Source organism: Numida meleagris, chromosome 6 (genome assembly GCF_002078875.1).
Source record: "Numida meleagris isolate 19003 breed g44 Domestic line chromosome 6, NumMel1.0, whole genome shotgun sequence".
NCBI lineage: Eukaryota > Metazoa > Chordata > Aves > Galliformes > Numididae > Numida > Numida meleagris.
The window spans coordinates 31,991,059-32,009,731 of NC_034414.1; the positions used below are offsets into that span (position 1 = coordinate 31,991,059).

General features: G+C 38.1%; 1 protein-coding gene across 9 annotated transcripts in view; it reads left to right on the forward strand.

Moving 5' to 3' along the window:
• Window positions 1–18,673, forward strand: part of MEIS2 (Meis homeobox 2) — a 170,842-nt gene that overhangs the window by 50,307 nt on the left and 101,862 nt on the right. For 8 of the 9 annotated variants that reach the window (XM_021403248.1, XM_021403251.1, XM_021403252.1 and 5 more), the window contains exon 8: window positions 772–917. In XM_021403248.1, the coding sequence (XP_021258923.1) occupies window positions 772–917 (146 nt within the window). Of the gene's footprint in view, window positions 1–771; window positions 918–11,332; window positions 11,706–18,673 lie in introns of those variants that run through there. The other variant, XM_021403250.1, reaches the window with a different exon arrangement.

Below are 18,673 nucleotides of genomic sequence, written 5' to 3' on the forward strand. Positions count from 1 at the left end.
ATGCCCTCCAGGCAGGCTTTCAAGGCATTTTTGCTGGAGGGCAAGAAAAAATAACTATGACTGTTAAAAGTAAATGATTTTTGCTAATGCACAATTAATGCCAGGGAAAAGCACAGAAGAGAAAGATGTTGATGGAAAGTTCTGATTAAGTGAGAGCTCTACCTTGATGTGCATCTTTTTTTTTTTTAATGATAATAATCACTGATGCAGAGATGTAGAAGTTTTCATGTCATGCAAATGCTATATGCAGGGTTGTAGTTGGTGTATGTGTTTGTGCGTGCGTATGTATGTGTGCTGGGGGCGCTACTTCTGGGGAGGGGCTCATCTGACAGTGTATTATGTGCACTGAACAGTGACACAGTTACTGCCACCTCTGCAGAGGGCCTTGAATATATAGACTACAGAACATTTAACTTGATTACTTATAGTATGTATTCAGAATGGTTGTAGGGATGCATTTACAGTGAATGGGTTTTCTTGTGGCAGGTTTTCCCACATTGAATCCTGTAATTGACAAAGAGCTATTGCACTATGTCAAGTGCATGATTATAATTGAATTAATGATATATGCATGTGTGAGACAAAATTCGTATTTGGAAAGACATGGTTTCTAAGTCTTGCATATTTGTATCAGTGCTCATATATAATGAGAAACGGTATGTGCTGATCTATCAAATCGAAATAGAACTTGTAACAGCATCTTGGTAATTAACAATACTTTCTGGCTTCTACATGTTGTTTATTTTTCTCTTGTTTTTCTCTTTGTTATAGGGGATGGTTTAGACAACAGTGTAGCCTCACCTGGTACAGGGGATGATGATGACCCAGACAAGGACAAAAAGCGACAGAAGAAAAGAGGCATTTTCCCCAAAGTAGCAACAAATATCATGAGAGCATGGCTTTTCCAGCATCTCACAGTAAGTGGTGCCCAAAACCAAAATAGATTTCTGTTCATGTGCCTAATGATGTTTGTTCATCCTTATTAGAAATGAATTGTCCTCATAATTTTTGGACCATTATTAAGGCTCATTGCTTTTTTTTTTTCCCCCTAGATTTTTTTTTCTTGGCTCTTGGAATCATGACAAATCTGAAAGAAACCTATATATATGTATATATATATAAATATATGTACATACCGAGAGAGAGAGAGAGAACAAGAGGGAGTATAAAGTCTTATCAGGGAACAACACCTATACATATAAAGTAACCTTTTTTTGCTTTGAACTATTCAAGGGGATTTCTTGCTTTAGCAAACATAAAGATCTGCTTTCTGGATTGTTTGTTGTTGCCCTCTGTTTACATGACCTTCATACATGTTCAGTGGCAGAGAGAACCCCAAGCTCTGTGTTCTGACATGTACTGTGGAATGTCAGAGTAGTCAAAGCAGTAGCTTGCAAATTTGTTGTATGTTAATTTTGTGAGAAATATAGCAGGCTTATGATTTTTCTAATTCTTGAGTTGTATAATAGAGGTAAATAAACACCCTTCTGATTTTTCCTCAAGTCCATTTTTTTTTAAATGCTGCCCATACTCGCATTTGGGGGAGAGAGATTTAAAATACGAAAAAGCTATACTTTTCATGGTCTATCTTTATCCTCCTGCTTACAGATGGTTTTATGTGTTGGTGTTCAGATTACTATTATTGTTTCACTTAGAAATCAAAGTACAGTTCCACAGAAAACCTAGTAACACTTTTTGTAGTTTACTTCACCGGGGAAATAACGGAAACTCTTAAAATTATCAATTGATTTTCCTCTTCCTTTCTTTGTAAAATTGTTTCTTACTTCATAAGACTTAAAAAGCTAACTGTTATTAACTACCTCTTCTCCTGCAAAGTTTTATAAATTTCCCCTGTAGCTGATGTTGTAATGATTTTGGGACAAGGTACCCCTTTTATTTATGATAGGGACTATCGAACTGCTCTGCTAGCAGCGCAGCTAAAGGGAGGAGCAATAGATCCACATTTCTAAACCAGCATTTTGATGTAAGGACATTAGTAGCAAACTAAGGTGCATTGATCTGGCCTGTGGGGTCAGGATTAGCTGGAATAGCCAGTGTCTCTGCTGGAGTAGTGGTTATTCCTGCCTCCCAGCTATGGCCATTTCAAAGGTCAGGTGCCCCGTACCCACTTGGCTCAGAGGAATTAGACAGAACATGAGTCTCTGGGCTGATTACTTAACCAAAGACAAAATAATGAGTCCTAAGCAAATACTGACTAATTGAAAGGGCTGTAAATCCATTACATATTGGTCAGGGATAATCAGGAGTATTTAATCACTTTTATCTATTCAGGAGCACTGAAGCTGCAACAGCAAAGCCCTGAACCTTGCCATGTGCTTATTATTCTCATCATTATCAAAATTACTTCACAGCTGTTCTTTGCTACATCACCTCAGCTGGAGATTTACTAACCTGTAAAATGTTTTTAATTTGGAAGTCGAGTGAGTGTGAGTGAAGGGTTTTTCATTTAGCTGTAGGGTACCTTTAGAGGAGTAAAACAGGGAGACAGCAAAAAGCATGGCCACAAATAAACCAGTTTCTTTCTTACTTGTCTCAGTGTTAATCTCATTTCCTCCTATGAAATTGGTGAAAACTTGTTTTTTTTTCTTTCTGCCTTCCTTTCTTTCATTCTTCTTGAAAGGATTCAACACATGCTCATTAAACAGTTAACTAAGTCTCGCTTCTCTTGAGGAAAGTCCTCCTACCTTTTTGAAATCCTTTTTCCTTGTTTCTGTCTTCTCTCTCCTGACCCTCTCCATTCCACATGAATTGAGGAAATTTGCCATCAGTGGTGAGGATGGCTTCACAAAAATCAAATTAAATGAACACAAAAAAGCTTCAACCCTTTTACCATCCAAGCTTTAATGAGTTTGCAGGTGTTGAAAGATTTACTGTGCTGTAATTCTCAGACCTGCAAACTGATAATGGAGACCCCTGACCAATGCAATGTAAATTCAGAAATATTCCTGCCATAAACACATGTAGAGAAGGAAGAGAACTACTTTTTTTTTTTTTTTTTTTCAAGATCTTGCACTTTTTCTCAAATTAGCTTGTGTCCATTCAAAGTGCATCTCTGGCTGAGCCAGAACAGGGGAATCTGTGATGTGCAATTTTATTGTTTCAAGTAAATATCTTTACAATGGCGGTCCATGATTCAATGTACATTCCTTCATTACTACTCTAACCTTATTTAAAATTGGTTGGTTCCTCCTTTGTGCTGTGTGACCTGTTCTTGTATTACAATAATCCCCCGATGTACCCTTTTTTCTTTTTCTCTCTCTTTTAAAGAAACTAATTGAATTATCTCATTATTTTAATTTGTTAAGCAAATGTATTTTACATCTCAGGATGTGTTCTTAAAGAAGGAGCTGCTTAGGCTTTGCCCCCTGAATGGGCCATTGGTACATTTTGACATTCATGCATTCATTAAGGAGAGGAACATAAAAGGGCTCTGGTTGTATTTTTTTTCAAACACCCAACCAGCATGGAGCAACTTTTCCATAAGCCACAGGGGTCTCTCTACATATGTTCTCAACTGCAAGCTATTGTCACCTATTCTGAATACCTCAAAAGGACAAATAAAATACTAACGGCCAACTGTAGCAATTGTTAGCTTTTGGTCTCAATATGACAAAAATCATTAACCTCTGGTTTCCCTGGAAGGGGAAGCAGTGGCAGTCCATCTCTTAATAGTATGGATTAAACTTGAAATTACTATACGGTGTCAAATTCAAAGAGAGTAACTCAGTTCTGACTAATTGTATTTACTTATGACTTAAAATAAAGTGCTATTTTTTTTCTTTATTAGGTCAGTTTGCAAACTCCTAATGTAACTGATTTTAAAAATTGATTTTCTTAAGTGGCTTTTTGAAGAGATAGGCACTTGAACTCTGATGTCGAATGAATATATCTGACAGTCTGCATCTTTCAAAACCATTTATATACCCTATCATGACTTCCATTTTGCAGTGACTTTAATTATATTTGAAACAGGATACACATACATATTTTTGTTGTTGGAAATCCAAATGCAAGGAGTAAGAGCTTCTGTCATGTTCTTGTTCACTTATTGAGCTCTGTCTTATATTTGGAATTACAACAGTACCGGAAGATGAAATATCTGAGGATGAATTGGTTGGAAATGTGTATGCTTTTTCTGGGTAATATCCAGTGTTTAAGAAAGTAGAGGAAATCCTAGTCTGGTAGTATAAGCTTTTCAATAGTACATAAAGATTACGACATCAGAAAGGTAAACCTGACATTAAGGCTGTTTTTATTTGAGTTCAAAGGTAGTTAAAGAAAAGAAACAGCAAGAAATCTGACCCAAGCCGAGAGTTTATTCATAGCTTTGGAAGACTCCCTTTCCTCTGTGCCAAGGACTCCTTAGTACACTCAATTAGCCTCTCAGACATCTCTGCTTTCCTCCCTCAAGTGCTCCCCTATTTGCCCTGCAAAGAACATATTTGATCATGAAGTGAAAACAGGAAGTGCTCAAATGTATAGGCACCTCCAGTTTATACCCATCTTGAGATTAGGATTTCTCACTAGCAACTATACAGAGCTTGCCCCCCTCCTCCCATGCCCTTTTAAAGGATTGAGCACCTCTGAAATGTATGTACATAATCAGAAAAGAACAAAGTTAGAAAGGAAGCAATTATACCATTCCATGATCTTGTACCTCTGGTTGTTCATCCTTCTCTGCCGCATAGCATATCAGGAACTACACTTTTGCTACATATAACATTTCTTCCCCTTCTTTTTCTGTTCAACTGGTTGAACAGAATTTTTTTTTTTTTTTTGACACTTACTTGGAGTGATGCCCTTTGTTAAAATTCTTTTAAGTTGTTTTCTTTGATACAGTCTGTAAGGAAATGTAACTAAAAGTGCCAAAAATACTGATGGTAGCACGCGAACTAATGGTAGCATGACATTACTGGATTTCCAGCTGATGTTGTTTGGGACAGCAACCCTGAAGTTAGTGAAATTAAGCTGCCTTTTGTTTGTTTGACTGCTTGTTTGTTTTTCCATTTTTTTTTTTCTGAAGTTCTGTCTCCTAACATTTATTTGTCATTTAGTCTGTTTTCCACAGCTTTCTGGCTGAAAACTTTGCTCTTTACAGTTTCTTGTAGAGTAGATTTTGGTTTTACCTACCTCAGGGTCGGGCTAGAATAAGTTTTGCTGGAATGTGTTAAAATGAATCAGTCACAGCTTTTGTACTTACTTGAATGAATTTTCTTGTGATTGAAGTATTTAGATGGCCAGACGGAATAATATCAATAGTCTTATTGAAACATTTTTTTTTCTATTTTTATGTGGGTGTATCTGAGAATATAATGCATCTCTATCACATTTTAATAAATGACTTACCAAGACTTCTGTGCAGGCAGCTGTTTTATGTATTAATCACTGGCATTTCGGAGCAAACTTTCAAAATAGTTGAAACCATCCCACCTTCATAAATATCTCTTCCCATATCCCATATCTCTTAGAAAAAATACCTAAGAGAGGGTTAGGTACACAGCTTGCTATTGGACACTTGCTACTGTGAAGGCATTCTGATGATTTGTAGTGCTTGTGTTGGACTAAATAGTTACATGTTGTTCCCAAGGTACACTGAGGAAAGGGATGATGTAGTCCAGTAGTACTGTCAGCCTACCTGCGTATGAGTTCACACGGCTACTGTTTTCATTTTAGCACACGGTGTAGTCAGAGACTTGGAGGAAACTGAGGTACAGGATTCAGGTACATAGTTCCAGGATTTTAGGTAGGGCTGCTTGTGTGCTGATCTTACAGCCAGGTGAGGAGCTGTCTACTGGTGTGGGGTAGACTTCTCGTACTGTATGAACGAGAAATATATTGCCCAGTTCTGTTAAAAAAAATATTGTTCCCATTTTCAGCTGTGTAAACCTTGTGAGGGGAAGTTAATGATTTCTTCAAGTCCTTCGGAACAATCAGTATCTGAATGCTAAAATCCCATGACTGATGGTACCGTAGTCATCAAGATTATGGATCTGAGTATCTTTGTGCCCAGCAGTTGTGCTGGTGGCTCACCATCAGACCTAGCCCAGTGGGGCAGAGGTGACAGCAGCTGCTGGGGTTTACTGCTGCTGCTGGTGATAGTCTAGTGCTGCCTAATGTCAATGGCATGCCTTCCTGTCCCATCTGCACCAGGAAGAGTCTGGAAAATCAGAATAGAACAAAACTAGATTTTTTTTTTTTCAAAATGCTTCTTCTGCTCACAGTCCAGAAGACATAATCCTCTGACAACTTGTAGTCCTCAGCGAAGAAATCAGCTCCAAAGATTTGAATTTAGTAACAGCGTGAACCTCATATACCTTTTAAAGACTGTAATCTTAAAAGAAAAGGGCTGAGATGGGGTGGGGGTGGGGGTGGGGCTTTGTTTGTTTTAAAAATGGAATCTGAGATTAGATCTGACATTTCTACATCCACCCCCTACAGAAAAGGGAACCCAGGGTCATGGGGTGTGTGGGCCTCAAAAGCTAGCTTTGTCTCTGAGTGGTTAATCTAATCATTGTTACATAGACATCTGTTATTTCTTCTGAAAAATTGATGCTTTTGTGACACAATGATCCATCTATTTAGTACAACAGCCTGAGTAATTAAATTAAAAAAAGAATATTTTTGCTGGAGCATGTATTATAAAACTGCCATACCTCCCTGTACCAGCAAAAAGGCTGAAGAGAGAGGGAGGTGGGGAGTGGGAAGGGAGTGCTTTAAGCCCGGCATTGTTTTCTGCTAGCTTGAGGAAAACATCTGTGAATTGTTTGAACTGAACCTTACCAGGAACTGTCTGAATCTGTGTCATCTCTGTTTAATTTCAGGAAATGATGTCACAGTGCATTAAATAACAATGCTGTGTGATTTATTTTTACTTGTACATGCTGTCCTAAGCATTTCTGTTACATGGCAGTGTTTTCAATTAACTGCAAGCTTTCAGTTTAAAAAATATATTCCATAATGCTTTTTTGGTTATGGGTATTGGGAGGCTGGATGTTTTAGGGGGTCACCAAGGTTCAGGGCTGTCGGAGGGCTCCGGGCCCATTTGTCATGTGCTTATTTGTAGTTGGGACTGGATGTCAGCACTCCCGTCACCCATGGCAACCTCCAGGACCGTTGGTTTGTTACAAAGCGTGTCTGTGGAGGAAAAACTAAATATTCCCAACCTATCCATCAAAAGACCTATTAGATAGTTATAGCGAGGCCTGCATACTGTAGCTTCTGCCTTTATCAAACTTTCTGCACTCCCCCTTCTTCTGTAAAAGAATAGAGGACATAAGTCAATTCTGTCTGCCATCTGTCGCCTTTATAGCTGTTCCTCAAATTAAAGAGACAGTCTGAAATTTAAATAATCTGATAGAAGCATAGAAAGCCCCTGTGTAAATTATTGCATTTCCATTCGATTTTTAACTTCTCATTTTATTTTGAAGGGAGATCTTTATTGTACTTCTTTGGAGATCAAAATATGTTGCATGTTTCTGCTTCAAAAATAGCATTCTGAGAAATATTGGATTTACAGTGTCACAGAGTTGTTATCTAATAAGATTTCAAGTTATATATAGGGTGAAATTCACACACACACACAGAGCAAACAATCCATGCACAGCGAATCCTGCAAAGGCACCTCCCTTCTCCCCCTTCTTCCTTTCCTTCCCAGCCCGTGGGCCAAGGACTGCAGGGAAGTCGTTCCTCCCCGTCAGGGCAAGCTGGGATCCTCAGCCTACCCAGAAGCCATTTCCTAGGCCTTATAATCTGCTTCCCTGTCCGATGCTAACTAGTTTTGCTTCATCTTCTCCTCTCCCCTTTTCCCTAGCCAGCCTGTTTTGACTCCCTCTCCTCCCCAGCAGGCAGCTGGCCTGCCAGGACGGAGGGAGCTGCAGCATGGTTCATGTGGCACACAAGGTCAGCCGCTGCCAAACCATCAGATAACATGGCAAGAGTGGAGGTACAAATGCTACTTTTCAATGTAATATTTTACCTGCTGTTTGCAAGCAGGGAATTACTGAGAACGAACGTAACTATAAACAAGTGCGTGATTTTAGTGGGGGCTTGATTAAAAAACCTCAACTGAACAAACAAAATGTGGCCTAGCAATAGATATGATCAGCCATTGGTGGTTTTATGGTTGTTATTGTCAGATTATGAAGCTTTGCAGAGTCAGTATAGGATTTAATTGTAAAGAAGAAAGAATATGAAAGCCCAAGTATTGAATCCACTGAAGTAACTGAAACAAGAAAGTAGTGACAAGAATTAATTCATTTTTACGGAATTGAGGCCTGAAGGCCCAAAGCATAAATGGACATTTAGCTAAAGCCTATGCAAAAGCAAACAGTGTTTAAACATTCCAACAATGTTGCACTAATAAATGTTGTGCACTACAGTCTTTAAGAATCAAGATCATAGTCAACAAGAGGTGAGAAGTTTTCTGAATATCTGTCTCAAAGTTTCACCACTTAAAACAATTGTCATCAGAAAATTCATAGTTCTTAAATTTCTCTGTAGTGTGTGTACATGAATATATGTACATATAAAATACATTTTTAGGGGAAAAAAGATTGTTCTTGTTTGTGTAAAGTGATACTGCCTCACAGTTTTGCCTCAGGACATGTTTACTTGAGATCTTGCTTTCAAGATCCATGAGCAGAGTAATTGGTTTCAAAGAAGTTTTCTGCAAAATTAGAGATTTACTGAAAAAAAAAAAAAAGTAGTATGCTTCTGCCAACACTTCCAGAACTGCTAATGAATAGCAATGTCAGTTCTTATTGTTTCCTAGTGAAAAGAGTAGTTTATGGCAGACAATATTACTTTTGGTGTTGTGGAGTTTGCCTTGAGTTAGGATACTTAGAATACCATGCGTTACATATTTGTGAGTTGATTGGCAGCAGTTGTTTGTAGGATCCAAAGAAATCATTGGCATCTTTAAAGATTTATTATTGTCTTTAAGCATAATGGCAGTACAGTTTTCATGCTTTTACATTTGCTATTTTTATTTTTAACTGCTAGCCCCAAATCTGCCAGAACTAATTTCAGTTGTTTAGTCTAATACTGGATGATAGGTTGTCAGCTCACTGTATAATGCCATAAAGATTTTTTTTAATCTTGGTTTTACCTTTTTATGATGGCATTTCAAAACACGTACTTTATTTGTAGCAGTTGACTACTTATGTCCATAAAATGTTTAACATCTCATGACATACTCTTACAATCTCAGCACAATGAATCAGAGTAGCTAAGTGAAAACATTTTAGTTTGCTATGTATATTAATTTGTTTAATGCTATAGAAATTTGGCCATCGTCTAGATCCATCTTTGAAATATATTTCAAAGAGGCAGCTTGATATTCTAACGTGGATATACTATGGATATACTTTATGACTAAACTGAATAGCAATGGGAAAGCTCCTGTTCACTGTACTAAGCATATAAAAGAAGTAGCTTTTTTGTTAGAAGGTGGTTTAGCCCAGAGAACTTTGAAGCTTGTTGTACCAATTTAAAACAAAAACAACAACTAAACAAACCCCCCCGCAAAAAAAAGGACAATGTAATAGCATTGTTAGTTGATGTTCTGTGAATGTACATGGATTTTTATAAAAGCAGTTCTCTTTCATCCCAGGAAAGGTCAAAATGTAGGTTTAATGTTTCTGTGTTCAAATATTTGCAGATAATTCTCAGATTAGTCTCTAAGAGTGTGTACTTTTCAATCCTGCTTCCATTAGTTTCAGAGCAACTCTGATCCCTTTGGAAAAACTGCAGAACATGAGAGATGAAACTGAAATCACAATGGGTGACAGACAAACAAACACAATTTTGCATCTTAAGTGTTAAATATTATAGCCATTTTATCTGCAAATTCTACTTTGGATCCTCTGTTTTATGACAGAAAGACACATTTATTGAGTGCTTAGCTATTTGTCACATTCTGCCTTGTATCTGAGCCTTCACTGCTGTTCCCAGGATACTACTTCAGCACAGCCAGCTCACGCAAGCATGGGGAGATTTCAGCCTTTTTTCTAGCTGTGACTGTAGCAAAATACCGTGCCTCAGTTTCCTTGTGTAAACAGTACAGCATAATGGTGGTGACTGCTGTTCAGGGTGCTTTGATGTCTGCAGATGAAAACCTCTGCATGAGACCTGCATCTTATGGTTAGCATCATCTGAATTGTAGAGGCCTTCGCTTCTGTTGTGGTTTTGTCATGCTGCTGAACTTGTATGTACAAATACTTGAAATTCTGTAGACTTTAAAGGCCTAGAATGGATTTATCTTTATGAGGGAGCATTTAATATAAAGTTAAGAGTGTTATGTTCTGCTCTATGCTGTCATGTTCAGTGTAGAAGATGACAGCATAAGACTGCTACAAGCTACTTTAGCTCAAGTGGCTCAGGCTTGGATTATTTTTGTTTATCAGGTTCCTTCCTTGTTGGTGACCTGAAGTGGTGATTATTGCATGCAAATGGTATCAAATATCTTTCTCAGAAAGTAGCAAGTGAAAGACTGTGAACATAAACTGCTGGCCCAGGGGCAAGAATCAGAATAAAGGGAGTGCAACGGTATTAACAAATGCATCTTTGTTCTTCAAGAAGTCAGTAGTGGATATTCCCCTCCTCAACAGCCCAGGGAGTTTCCTGAAGTGAAATAGGACTTTGGCAGCTTTCCAGCCAGTCCCCAGTCTTCTGCTGGCTCTTTTGATTCACCCAGGTGCTTCCCCTTTGTGCATCCCACTTGTGCTTCAATGAAGAAATGGGAAGCAGGAGGGTGACCTAGGGGACAAAGAGAGGCTGAAAAGTCCCTGGTTCATGTTAGGAAGCTCCCTGCCTACTGAAGAGTGCATACAGACTGCTGCCAGCTGTTCTGGTAGTTCACAAATTGACTGTTTCAGGATTATAAAATGTGAATAGTGAGAAAAGTCATGATCACATGAAAAGTTGTGATAACAGCAGATATAAGGAGAATAGCGTGGTCAGAATAGCAACATTATTTGGGGCAGTCAGCAAAGGAATGCATTGGTGCATAGGAATGGTGCCATTCTTAAACTGCACTTATTTTTGGTTACTTTGAAGGAAAATATATAGTCAAATACATATTCAAAATGTAAAAGTCATATAAAGGGTGCTTTACTTTCAGCTAGAAGGGGATATTTTGTTGGTCTCTTTCAGATGTCAAGTATGAAATGAAGTGGAAACTTGTGAAAACAGGTAATTGTTGTGAACAGGAAGAAAGGGAAAAAATCATTTAACTTCCTTCTCCTTTTTGCCATCCTTTACTGTTTTGGTAGACTGTTTTGAGAGTTGTGCTACTTGGCCCTTCTCTTTTCAGAGCTGTTTCTTCCAGTTCCATGTGGACATTCTACTGCATGAGCTAACATCTGTTGGGAAAGAGAAGTGCCTCCTAAGTTGATGTGAACATGTCTGTGGATGGTGGAATGTGCTGCAGAGGCCAGTCCTAAGAAGCACACATTGTTTCACATCCTATGCTTGCTTACATCTCAATTTTCCACAGCTTACTTTGTATACATGTGATGTATGTTGTCCATTAGATGCCAAGCAAACACTTCTCAAACCAGAAAAATTCTGTGAAAGTGCATATCTATCCTAGGTACTTGCAGATAACTCATGGTTATAGTTAATCTTAGATGTCCTGGCTCTGTAAAACTTTAATTTCTATCCCACAATGCTCTTATATGCTAACAAACTTAAAAATAAATAAATAAAAGAGCCCTTGCCTCTTTCTCACTCTCTTTTTTTCCTCAAACACTGTCCATTTAGAGAGCATTAATACTTGTAGAGGAGATTAAACCTCATATGAGCCTATGGAAAACACAGTGTACAGCAAGAAAATAAAATGTCTGTGAATAACAAAGACTGTGGTGCTTTGCTAGTATGGCTATGAATAAGCATAGTTCTAGAACTGTTAAACTATCCAAAGTCTAGCTCCTGGGATCTGAATCCTACTCAAAGCCTTAGCAGAAAAGGTATGATACTATACTCTCCAACTTGATAATGCTGTAATATGCTCTGCTGCCTCCTGAACAAGTACTGTGGCAATCTTCTTGCTGAGGCTGAAAACTCTTTCAAACAAGGCCTTAGGGCTCATGAGGTTTCCACTCAGTGCCCTGTAGGCTCACTCTGCGAAGAGGTATCTAGCCTAAAAGAGGCCAAATATCACACAACAGAGCTGGTGGGAAATTCAAACTGTTCTTAGCAAAGAAGTCAATAGAGTTGCTGTAGTGAAAGGTAATGTTCAGAGTGAGATCACCATGTTATGATCTCATGCTGAACATCAGCACTGTTTTTTCCGGATGATTATGGAACTAGCCTGAGGCCAGTCTGGTGAGAGTCTAAGAAAGATATAGGAAGATGCTTGGAGAGTTTGGACTATCAGGGCCCTTATTCCCTCCAAAGTGTAGGAGAGTCTGAAAGAAGATGAGAGAGGTGTGAACTGTATTGTTATTTTCAGTGCTCTTCCCATCCATCCCCCAAAACAACAGATCTAGACACAGACACAGAATGTGCATACTGAAACACTGAAAAAGCAAAGGCTGCAAACAGAAAGGAAAAGAATTAGGGGGAACAAAATGCCTCGCAGAAATAATGGAATTCAGCAACCCCCCCAAACGTTGTGGAGGTTGTAGAACAATCTGTGGAAGTGCCTTTGCTTAGTACTTTTAAAACTAGACTCCAAAAAACATTTGAAGAAATACTGCTGAGAAACATCTTGCCTTCCTGGGGTTACACTAAAGTAGTGTTGCCTGAAGCATTTTTCTTACTTGTGTTTTCTTATTAATGATTAAAATTTGAAAAATATCTTGAAGTTAGAGCTGTTTTCAGAAGGAAATCTCCCCAAATTTGGCTTCATTCAATTTAATTTTTTTTTTTGTATTTAATATAATTTTTAAGTGACATTTCATTTGTCTGTCGGTAGAAAAATATTGTAAAATTAACTGAGGAAGTCAAGTGGAAAATGGGCTTGGGACCCAAAATGAAAAATTAGGCTTAGTAGAAATATCTAATTACCATTCCCTCAGGCAAAGGCCTGAGTATATAGCTGGGAGCCTCAGTAGGTACTGAAGGTCGGTGGGCGTGGGTTCTGTCAGTCCAGCGAAAGAAACGAGATGGAGTTGAGGGCCTTATGTTAGAAACTCCTTCTTTTCAAATACTCAGAGATAGAGACCATGTCACGATACGTACACTGCTCTCCATTCACAGTGTGTGAGGTTTCACTAATGCTCACCAATATCTGGGAGAGGTACAGGTCTGGAATCAACTCTCATCCACCACCTTAATGTTCCTAAATTTTTCTGGTACTTGCTGTATGAAAAGTGAAACCTGAACACCAAAAGTTGGATCAGTATTCAAAGTCCACGTGGATTTTTAGGGATGTGGATCCTACGCAAATTTAATGCATGCACAATAAAGCTGATTATGAATTTACACAGAAATTCCAACACCAAAACAGGTGAAACACGGCTTTTTCACCCATTTTTGACTTACAGACTATATGCCAATTTGACTCCAGGGTTCAAAGCAGAGCTTGGGCCCTCAGAGAGGCAGAATGACCCCAAGAAAATATTGACTGAGTGCCTGCTGACTCAGACTGCTGAAGTTCACACACAGCTTTACTCAAAAGCAGCAAGAAGAAAGAGATCACATTTTGAATTTAAAATGAAATTTTCCTATTGAACATTACTTCATAATAATGTATCTGTGGGGTTCCATGTTTGTCTCAATGACTTCCAGATCAAACAAGCTCAATTTGCACACCAAGATATGCATTTTTCTTCTCATTGCCAGCACTACAAAATTAGCCTGGGATCTGAGATCCAAACTGGATTCTTTCTGGCTTATTTATTGGCAGTAACAAGGATTTAATAATAACAGTAATGTTGCAATTACAATAGTAAATCTATGCAATTACAATAATAAATAGACGACAGAGTAGCCAGAATAAAGTCCATTTTTCTAGCCTGTAGCTAGGCAGGCTTCATGAAGAAAAATAGCACAAACTTATATTATGGTTTGAAGTCAATGGGATTTTTTTTTTGTCAGCAGAGAATCAAATGCAATTCAGACACACAGGGACATAAATCTGTTCAGTAAGTCAGTCACTTTTCAGAACACCACTGCTTAGTTTAGTTACTATTATTCTTTATTTTTTTTTGGCTCAACATAGTCTAGTGAGTTAGGCCCATTTGGGACATTTTTTTAAAGAAGTGACAGGGCAAATTTCTCTTTTTCTTAATTATCCTTTTGAGGAAGGGGATTTTGTATCCATCTTAAAGATGCCATTGGTATGTAGTGCCTTTTGTATGTTCTTGACACAGTTCAGAAGACACCTGCAGGAAAAAAAGAGAACATAGCTTTCTACTGTACATTGAAATACTCCTTGCTGCAAAAGCACTGAGTCCTGACCCTTGCTCTCATCAGAACAGGGAGTATTCTGGCATGGAGCTGAGTTTTCCTACTGCTCTTCAGAACTGTAAATAATGTTAGTACACCCTGAATTCAGTGCATGCAGCACTTTACATTACTATTGTGTATCTTAAAATAAACAACATTGCAAGCTGTTTATTTTGGTGTTACTATGTATGCATTTTTTAAACAGTGGTTACTTAAACAAACGTCTGTGTTCCCACAGCACTTAAAAACTGCTGTTTGCTCATTGTGGTTTTTGGGTTTTGTCACTTTTGTTTTGATTATTTCTGAAAATCACACTCGAGGATACAGAAGACAGGAGTAAGTTGTACTTGATCCAAACAAATGTTTCATGTCACAGCTTCTTCTTTATGCCAGCTTTTTCTGTGTTCCTAGCAGAGATAATAATTTTGGTTTAGATCAGACTTAAAGATCAACAGTATTCCAGACTGAACCAAACTGTCCTCAAATGCATTTTACAGGCTATGCAATTGTAATCAGAATTTGATCCTGACACAGCAAAATTGTTTTAATATTATTAGTACAGATTCTTTATTTATTGGTCAGCAAAGTAGTAGATTCAGCAGATGAAAATTTGGGAAAGTGAGGGTTTTCAGAACTCCTTTCCCCCTCTCTCATTTGTCTTTGTTCATCCATCCTAGAATCCTCAAGTGTCAGCATCAGGTAGATTTTGCAGCTGGAAATGCTGGCGGATGGAAAAGCCATTATGAAAGACATTATCCTCTTGAGCCATATTGCTATGGCTTTGTGGCTGTCTGTCTACCTAGGGAACTGCTGCTTGCTGGTCTGTAGCAGCTCTGCTAGAGGGCCATGTGCTCTACATTGTTTTTTCACCTTTAGTACTGAACTTTCAATGAGTACTCTGCTTTTTCTATGCTATGTATATTATTCATTGATCTTGAGGTGTTCAGCTAAATTTGAGTATAAGGATTAGAAAGAAACTCCTTATTACTCCTTCTACTCACCCTCTACGACTATTCAAAAAGTAACCATGTGTGGCTATGGTTGTCATTCTGTAAATGTTCTGTCCTACTTTGAAAATTTTTCCTAGGTTATCTTCAATTAGTAGTTTTTGCTGGCAAACAAAAATACTTATCTGAATGTGGAATGGTGTACTGTCTGCTTTAAGTGGCTGAAGATCAGAGGCTTTCTTTGTGTGAATATTGCTCCATATAAGGAATACTGAGGTTTGCATAGGGAGGCCATCATCACATATTCTTCAGCTGGTAGTTGTGATTTGTTGGGGTGTGTGTTCTTAAAGAGCAGTTGTCATCTTACCACCTTCTGTCACTCAGAAATAAGAGGAAGAATGTGGCTGTTCAGTCATGATAGTGCTGGGGTGGTTCCTTTCTGGAAAAGGTGTAACAAGAGTGCTCCAAAAAGCCTGAGAGTCAACACTTATTCGTATTGGCTACTGAACTAGTCCCTGGCCAGCCCCTGAAGCAGTCACCAGCAGAAATGCTTTGTTTCTTCATGCTTGGACACTGCTGAGAACTGAGCCTGGATTATTCATTTGTGGAAGTTGTAAGGGCTGGCTGTCTTTTTACAACTGAAAGTAATCTCTTCACTCAACTGCTAATTGCCCCATGATTTTTATCAAGGAAGATTATTAGATAAGGAAAATTAGTGTTTTATAAAAATTGTGAGTGCAGCTCTTTTCCAACTTCTGTTGACTATAAACCAGTTTGTCCTCCTTAATTATGGTCTTCAAAGATAAACAGGTTGAAGGGTATGCATGATCTGCATTTTTGAGAAAGAAATAAAAAGCTGCTTGTATTTTTTAATATAGTTAGGATAAATTATTGTCTTATATATGGCTTAGAAGGTGTCAGCTTTCAGTATTGTGTGCATACTCCTTTACCTCTGGACTTTGACACACTGTGAAACCCCTTCTGTCTCAGCAGAATTGTGACCATTAGGGATAAAAGGAGCATTAGGTAAGGACAACTGGCCATCGACAGGGCCCTTAGACTATGTCATTCTAAGACTTGAGGGAAGACAGTATAACACACAAATGTTCCACAGCCATCCTATTCACTCTTAAACTTTTCAGCTGATTTATAGAGCTATTCCACTCCATGTGTTTGATGATTCTTTTCTTTTTTTTTCTCCTTTTCACCCGCATAATCATTTTTCTTATAATCAACAATACAAGTCTTCCAGATCTTACTCTTCCAATGCTTTTCTCACTGAGATATGGACTAAATCTGCTGCAATGCTGATTCTAATACATACATTTAAAACAGTGGGTTGCATACCATTTTTCAGTAAAAATACTATGCCAACAACCTAATTTGTGACTGAGATTACTAGTGTCATTTACATCTGTAGATGAATGTTCCCTCTCTTCTATCTTAGCAACAGTAGATGGTAGAATGATTAGCATTTTTTTTAATGCTGTTAACAGAAATGAAAACCAGCAGCAGTTAAGTTTTGTGAAAAGGAGCAGATAATGTTAAATATTTTAAAATCACCTTACCATGTATTTGTTTTGTTTTTAACAAAATGAGATCTTCTCTGTTGGCCACACCAGTGGAACAGGTAGTAAGTACACTGTGAGGCCAGGCTACTGAGCCAGGTTAAGGTCAGCAGTGATGGGAGCAGAAAATGTTGTAAGTATAACAATCAGTGTATCCTCGAAGCTCCTGCTGGGCAGAAGTTTCAAGAATTTGTTAGATGGATGTTTCTATCCAGACAAATGTTTTAAGAGCCATGGATGCATCTATACTTTCTTTTTGGACCAAGCTATATATTCATGAGCCACAGCTGTAACACCATAATTTTGTGTTATGTGAATCTTTGAGAAGGTTAATTAGAAAAGTTTCTGATATGGAATGTTATATTTTAATAACCTTCATATTTCTTAATGTGTGGACCTAAGTAACTAAGCTATAACAAAGAAGAAAAAAAGAGACAGCAGGGACATCAATTTACATTTGTTCTGATATTAAGCCTGCTTTCTTTCATGTAGCAACTGGGAAGAAGTAGCAGCCTTGCAGTTTTCTTAGAAACTGTTGAGAAGTACTGGGAAAAATTCTCTTCTACTTCATTTGGAGGGAACTTTGATTATGTCACTGACATCAGTCCAGGTCTTTTTGTTGTTCAGCTCTCCCTCACACTGATTCTGCTCTTCACAGGGTTGGCTCTAGCAAACTAGAACACTGATTTGATAGTGTGCTTTTAAATAAATATCTCCACTATGTTCTGGCTCAAAGCAGCTACGCAGTTTTGACATAACCTAATCATGTGCCAAGTTGAACCTTTGGTAGCTGGTTCTTACAGACTTTTTTTTCTTCTTCTTTACATGGCCCCTTTATTGCTGCTGGAGGGCGTTGTTGAGAAGTTGCGATCACTGATACAGTTGCTGTTAATCACAGTCTGCCATGTTGTGACGCAGGTTCTAATAACATCCCATTGAGCTGCTGTTGTATGCTGGAGGCTTACCAACAGCACTAGGCCTTTGATATTCATCTCACACCAAGATAAAGAAAATGTAGAATTTTTAAAAAATAATAGTAAAAAAACTGCAAATAGGCAAAGAACAAAAAAGAGGGAAAACACAGCAAAATCAAAAACAGACACGGTTTCTGTGTGCTGCTTCGTTTACCATGGGAGCAGCAAAGCTATAAATCTCTCCTGTGTTGCTTGAAAATTGAACATGAGATTGCTAAATTTATCATTCATTCTTTGTTGTTTCTGGGTAGTAGCTGCCTGACTTGGCTGACTTTGGTTTCTGTCCCCTCCTCAGTAACAATTTTTGTTGCCATTGTTGTTTCAATGCATTACATGCACAAATCAAAATTTTACTGGATCAAAGAATATTGGAGGATTTAGTAAACTGCTCATAAAGGGGAGGAGGAACAAATTTGCTGCATGTTACACATCATGCTTCCTTGGCAACTGATTCCCTCATATTCACAATTACAAGAATATAATTTTTAAAAAGCAGCATGGGTGGGGGAGGAAGAGGGCACACTTCCTTTGGTTAAAGACGTTTGCAATTTTTGAAAAATAGAAGTCCTTGAAAAAAAAGTTCACCCTTATTTTCTGTGAAGATTAAACCTGGAGCCTGATAGAACTGCACAATCACCTTCTTTTGTTAGCACTTCTTGTCCATGTTGAACTGCAAAGAAAAAAGAGGTGGAAAGCTAGCGTGTTACAGATGTGACTAGCTATGAATATTCATGAATGCCATTGCTCCTCCTTTTCTACTAGCATCCAAGCC